The sequence below is a fragment of the Dryobates pubescens genome, chromosome 19 (genome assembly GCF_014839835.1).
Source record: "Dryobates pubescens isolate bDryPub1 chromosome 19, bDryPub1.pri, whole genome shotgun sequence".
NCBI classification, from domain to species: domain Eukaryota; kingdom Metazoa; phylum Chordata; class Aves; order Piciformes; family Picidae; genus Dryobates; species Dryobates pubescens.
In genome coordinates this window covers 20,378,687-20,385,344 of record NC_071630.1, presented here as the reverse complement: position 1 = coordinate 20,385,344, position 6,658 = coordinate 20,378,687, and the positions used below count along the sequence as shown (strand labels likewise).

General features: G+C 37.6%; 1 protein-coding gene across 2 annotated transcripts in view; it reads right to left on the bottom strand.

Annotated features, from left to right (window-relative positions):
• Positions 1 to 2,464: 2,464 nt before the first annotated feature.
• CHD9 (chromodomain helicase DNA binding protein 9) overlaps positions 2,465 to 6,658 on the bottom strand; it is an 89,473-nt gene continuing 85,279 nt past the window's right edge. Inside the window, exon 41 of one of the 2 annotated variants that reach the window (XM_054170172.1) lies at positions 2,465 to 5,993. In XM_054170172.1, coding sequence (XP_054026147.1) covers positions 5,130 to 5,993 — 864 coding nt within the window. In that variant the 3' untranslated portion in view covers positions 2,465 to 5,129. The remainder of the gene's footprint in view (positions 5,994 to 6,658) is intronic. The other variant, XM_054170173.1, reaches the window with a different exon arrangement.

Below are 6,658 nucleotides of genomic sequence, written 5' to 3'. Positions count from 1 at the left end.
CTCCCCAAAACAGGCCTTAAGGTCAGTCCTAGAGCAGGAATACATAAAAGAAAGTATCAGTAAAACAGACTATGTGAAGAGATTTAGTGACAGTGCCTGTTTGCTTTTGTGCTACTAGCATTTCAAAGCCAACAAGGAAAGCTTCAAAGGGGAAAAGCATGTCAAAAACCCAAAAGACTTGGCCACCCTGACGTGTTTTCCAGGACAGGAGCATTAATTTATTTTCCCAGCACCGAGGGCATCTGATGGCAGCATGAAAACTGAACTGCTTCTGGAAGATGGGGGTGACAGTAAGGTCCACAGCCCCTGAGCCTGCCAGGATAACTTAGGGTCTTGCACATTTCACCAACACGAAAAAGCTCATGGTTAGGCTCTATCCATTCAATATATGTCTGTCTTGGGTCTTGTCTTTTTTTTTTTTAAAGGAGCTGTGAACTTTGCAGTGATACACCCAGAAGCACGTATATAGGTAAACAGAAAAGCCCTACTGTGTTAGAGTGACAGCATTTGTTAAAAGTAGAACACAGCAATACCTGATTACAGTATTTTACTTCCTATTAGAATCTACACCTTCAAAATTCTTTGGAGCAGGAACAGCCTTCCCCTCCCCAGTATTAAAAACTTCATAGATTCACACAATGGTTTGAATTGGAAAAGACCTTACAGAATTTTACACTCCTGGGACTTGTTCACAGGTGAAGACAAAGAAACAAAGGAAAAAGGAAAGCCCTCATTTTGCTGAAAAACTTTATGGTAGAATCTTCTGAATGGCCCTTTCCTTCCTTGTGTGAGAGTCTGAAAGGAGGCAGCATAAAATAAAGACCCCAAACATAAATCATAGCCTTAATTTGTCTGATCTGAAAATATCCCTGGCTCCTTTTAAGTAGGGAAATGCTGTCATTTGATTAATGCTAAGTAGTTTGGGGTTTTAAAAAATATACTCTGGCTAGCTAACACTCAGATTAAAGGATTCCAAACTGAAGCTAAAATCTAAGCTACTCAAGTTAAGGTGTTTTGGGAGATGACTTACCTGTATCACTTCCATTTCAAGACTTCAGTCCACCGTATCTTGTGGAAGATTTTCCATAATTCTTTTGTATTTCTCACTGAACAGTGTTCCTAAAATGCTGAATTAAAAACTGAAATACAATCATCACAATGTTATTTATAATTTCTGACAGGCTGAAAGTTTTGGCAGTGACGAATGATGTAATTTACCACTTCAGCTATAACGCATCTCAACGTCTTCCTCAGTATTTTCTAACAGCTGTCACATGTACTTAATTGCTAAAAGCTAAAAGTTCTCCCTTAAAATAGTAGTTTTCCTCATGGAAATGTTAACTGAAACTTGCCTTGGTCTTCGGGGAACATTTAACCAGCAGAAGTCCTTGTGGTATCTTTAATATAAACATTTCATTTTAAAAATCATTAGTTAAAAACAAAGTGATCAAGATTTTTCTTACTGCTTAGTTATGGAAAGCTATTATCTTTATTTTCTTTTCCTCTAAACGCACCAAACAAAAGAACCTGCCTATCTGTAGAACATTAGGGCCATTTAGATAAGCCAGGAGAGATATTTTGTAAACTCCCGTAGCCACACTAGTGTAATTAAGTCTCCTCTGCAGGCACCAGCAGAATACAGATGTAGAATCTGCAGTGCTGGTCAACTACTGATACAGTGTGCTTATGTTGAAGATAATGATAGGTTTACCTAGATCAAAAATTCTTTATACAACTGTTAGTAACTTTCACATCACAAACAATTCCATATAATGCTATGCTGCAGATCCCTTTGTATTAAGCATGGACACCAGGCATGCTTGTCTCACAGTTTAAACATTAAGAAGTAAACATCTATTTTGATGGTGCATCAGTACTGCCTTGGAGAAATGGACAGATCAATGAAACATTACTAAATAACATGGCAGAAATAGTTGTTTCCGAGTAAAGCTAGAAAAAATAGAGGAAGTAAATTGCCACAGGACATCTTGTTATTGTCTCATATAGTAATCCTATCCAGATACTGTTTAAAAAAAGCTTAAAGCAGTGCAAGAAATTAAACACCAATACTGTGTCTAGATCATCTGTTCCTCGGAAGCACTTTTACTGAAAAGAATGATATCTTTTAATTCACAGACTACAAGCACTGGATGGTAAAACTACAAGACATGATTTTTCCCCTTTTCCAGCAATCTGTACCAGTTTTCTAACAGACCTGCTAAGAACAAATTTTAAGAATATTAGTGATTCAGTAGGACTTCCAAGGACAAAAACCAGAGCGGGGGAGAACATGAGAAGAGAACACGTATGTGCATTTCTATCGCTTGTGTGCTGATTTAAGAGCCTCAGAAAGGAGGAGGATGATCTGCAGCCAACATTCAGACTGGCAGAAATCAGGACACCATATTCTTAAAGGGTCTTCAGAGTAATTTCCATTTTAGAGCTTTAACACTGAAACCTAACTTTTGCCGCTGAATGATAGACATTTAATCCTTGCACAGAGGGCACTGTTTTCACATACTGAGGCCGACATCATGGGTAGTCAAAGAATATGTTTAATAAAAAATAATTAAACTTCCATTTGCTCTATAGAACATCATAGAAAGTAATTCAATAAATTACAAATGACTTTTTAAGACGCTTGTTCAACTACAGAAAGCAAATTCAGACTACACAGAACACAACTGGCAAATATTGCAAATGTCCAAAAAAAACCTGGACTAAGACTTGCATCATGAAGCCTGAAACAAGGGATAGAAATACAAGGCAATAACAGCTAAGGTTCTTTTAGTAACTACCAACACACACTTTATCATCACCTTGGATATCCTTTTAACTTCAGTATTAGTGTAATTCTACTGAGGTTTCCTTATAACCCTTAACTTTATACAACCTTATTTGCATATAGTTTATAGCTGATAGTGGGACATTTTTTCCCCTTCTGGTTCAAACTGATTAAAAATAAACTCAATATATTATGTTCAAGTCTACACCAGCCTTCATTACTTGAAACTGTAATTGCCTTATTACATAGAAAGAATCACTAGAATGGTAACCAAACTCACTTGACCATAATTAGGAAAATACTTTATTTCATAAATCTGATATAAATTAGGTTTTAGCCACAAGATTTAGGATTTGTTTTGTGGGGTAAGGGTGGGAAGTGATGGTATTGTTGACATACTCCATCAGCAAACTAAGTTGTTAACTGTTTGTAAACTTTGGCTATTTCATAGATGCATCCTAGTTAAATAAAAGTGCTATATTACAAAGGGCAAAATATTAAATACGAATTTTTTTTAATTCTTTTTCATGATGAAGAATTGCTACCCCCTTCTCTTGGCAGTTTTAAATTTTCACTATTGCTAAGACACTGCATGAAGGGCCAAAAATCAGAATACTACTTGGGAAAATACGTAACCAGCACAATCCAAATGGTACTTGTGTAATTACATGTAATACTGCTTCTAATCATGGGGCTAGTTATTTTGCACATAGAAACTTAGATTTCATTGGTAAAGTTCTTGATAAAAAAACAACACAGTTGTTTTACTGTACAAGCAAGCAACAGAACTATATCAAAATATACAGTTTGTTTCTTTATTTTTAAATTTATCCCTTTGTAAAGCTTTTTCAATGACTTCTACTAGTACCTGTATCTATCTTCTCTTAACACTCGCCTATTCTTGGACCGCAAACGATGTAACCAAGGTCAGCTGAAGTCTCAGACAGTTCACAACTTCTGTAAATGTCAATCTGGGCCTTGACCGTGTCAGAGTAATAGCAGCTTAAGAAGAAGGAGGAATCATATCACACATCAAATATTAGACAGATTTTATATAGTAAGGGGTTCTAAGGATTTGGACTTAAACAGATGCCTTATGCCCTGTTACTGTGGTTTCTAGAATCATTTGTCTTCCTTACTATTCAAAGTGCTTTTTCTTTAGTGGGTAACTCAGCATAATATATGAAGTGATATCCCAATAATGATTTGGAGTAATATTTAATATTTAGTCAGATTTAAATCTGCAGAGAAGTTTAAACTCAAAAGGAGTTCAAAACTATCTAGACTTTATTTACCATTATTAACTGGTAACTCCAGGAGGTTTTATGACATAAAACACAAATAGAAATCTACACGAACAAAGCAAACAAACAAATTTTACATGAAGTATGCAGTGTTGAAAGGTCTTTTCAGTGGCACTTTCTGACAGTTTGCCTCTTCTGAGTCTTGGGGAAACTACTCCTCATTTTGGGACTTTCAATTCTGTGGAGGGAGCCCAAAACTTTGCGAGATGTAAACTAAATCGGTCTACGTGGTGCCAAGTAGCATGTGATACGACAGTTTTTGCTTTGATTTCCCCTTACTGCTGTCAAAGGGAACAGCTGTAAAAAGAGGAAAAAACCCAAAACAAACAAAACCAACAGTCATATCTCAAATAACTCAGATTTTAACATGATATACAGGATGTCTTTAGAAAACAAAACAAAACCTGAAAACAAGTAATAGAAACCAATGTAAACTTCCTAAACTAACTCAGCTGAGGTAACAGGTAGCCAGTTTAATTGGCTGATTGGGAAAAATTTATCTTTTTAAACACACTTGTACCTGAATTGGAAACAGCAGTGCATCACAACACTAGAGCATTTTCATGTAATTAAAGCAATGGATGGTGATGTAGATTCTACAGCTTTCATGACATTCATTAGCTGCCCAAATTATTGCTGAGTTTTGATCTGTAAATTATAAGTGTCAAGGAGGCTGTAAAACTATATTCAAATTAAATCAATAATATGCATAAAGTATTCTGTGTTCACTGCAAATATATTAAATATACAGCTCTTACTTGAGCATTATTTTCATAAAATTAACCCCCCCAACAAAATTATAATGCCTTTTGTTGCAATTTTACACCATTGTGTATTTGATAGTACATACAAGTTCAGAAACTTATGAACTTCAAGAAATATTACATGCAAAATGTCTCTGAAAGCAGTTTGCACTTCTAAACAAATACTGAAATGTTCGGTCAGTAAATCATTGATGCACTCAACACTAGGTTATTTACAACAAAATAATTAAAGAATAAATTCAAAATCAGTTTATAATTTAAGTGCAGAGTCTGGGGTCAGTCTTCATCACTAGAATCTGAATCCTCAGATGAAGACGATGTACTATCAGATCCAGATGAAGCATCTGCTTTCTCTGAACCCTCATCTGTGCTGTTTTCATTGTGAGAGCTTGGCTCTGTTCCCCCTTTGTCTTCCTGATCTCTAACCCTAGAAATTTCCTCCTTTTCTTCTGTGGGCTTAGCTGAGCCTGTGTCATTGCTTTCACTGTTCTGTACATCAAAAATATTAGACTGAGACAAAGCTGGGATATGAAGATTAAGGCCTGGAGTGAGAAGCATCCCTGGGTAAAGTATGTTGGACAAAAGTAATGGGTTAAGAGAGAGAGGATTGGCAGCTGCAGCAGCAGAAGATGTTGAAGGAGAACTTGAAACAGAGTTTTCACCACCAGTATCTGTATTTTGGTCTTCTGTCCTTTCTTTCTTTGTATCTGCCTCCTTGGAATCGCTTCCCTTTTTTTCCTCTGAAACAGATTCTGTAGACTTTGTCAGAAGTCCTCCCATGCCCAGCAAGTTTGGTAATCCAGCCATCCCTGACAGCAGCATGGGGAACATGGCAGCCATGTTCTTAGCTTCTCCTCCAGTAGTTAGGCCAGCTGGCATTCCCATTAACCCTGCTGTTACTTGCAGCGACTGCAGGTTTTGCAGGTTTTGTTGCAAGGCCTGAAGACTCGGCAGATCCACTCCTGGCAGCAGGCCGTTGGCTAGCAGAGGGTTAACTGACACGCTGGCAGCCGTGGCCGCTGCTGCAGCTGCTGTTGCCTTGGCAATCTCACTTTTGGGGCGCCTTCCTCTCCGGCTTACTTCTTCCCGCACAACAGGTCCAGTGAGAATACGGTCAAACATACCCTCTGGAAGAAATCCCTGCGAGAGACACATAGGGGACTTGTAGTTGAGAGCTTAGAGATGGAAAAGTAAAAGCTAACAAAAGACCCCAGTGCACCGTAACAGTGTCAGAGATTATTCTGGTGTGTTAGCATAGCAGCTTGATCTCTAGACAGCTCACTGGAATTTGTGGTGACCCTGCTATCACAACTCAAACGTCTGAAGGCCTGTTTCCACAGTCAGGGCTACACAGGTCTCTTCTCAGACCATCTGCTACCTCATCCTCACAGGTCTGTTTGCAGATCAAGATGAATATAGTTAGTATCAGGAGCAATCTTAATGTAAGATCTGAGCCAGCATTGCTTTGCAATATTACCACATTCCAATCATTTCACAATTTAATTCAAAAGTTAGTTGCTCAATCTGAAGTTAAATATCTGACTGCATGCAGACCAACAACCTCCAAGCCCTTTTGTTATCGCTAGTGTCCATTTAATGCCCTCCTACTCCACCTCATCCATAAACTTAATAGTCAAGACTCAAGTGGAATTTAAATGAAATTCAAAGCACTTGTTTTTAGGGCTTACACAATTGTTACTTCAACTCTGTAAGCCCTCCTACCTAATGATGAATAAAGAACTGCAATAGCCATTAATATTCTCTTTGAGATACGCGGTCTTGAAAATTCCCTTTACAAAATGGTC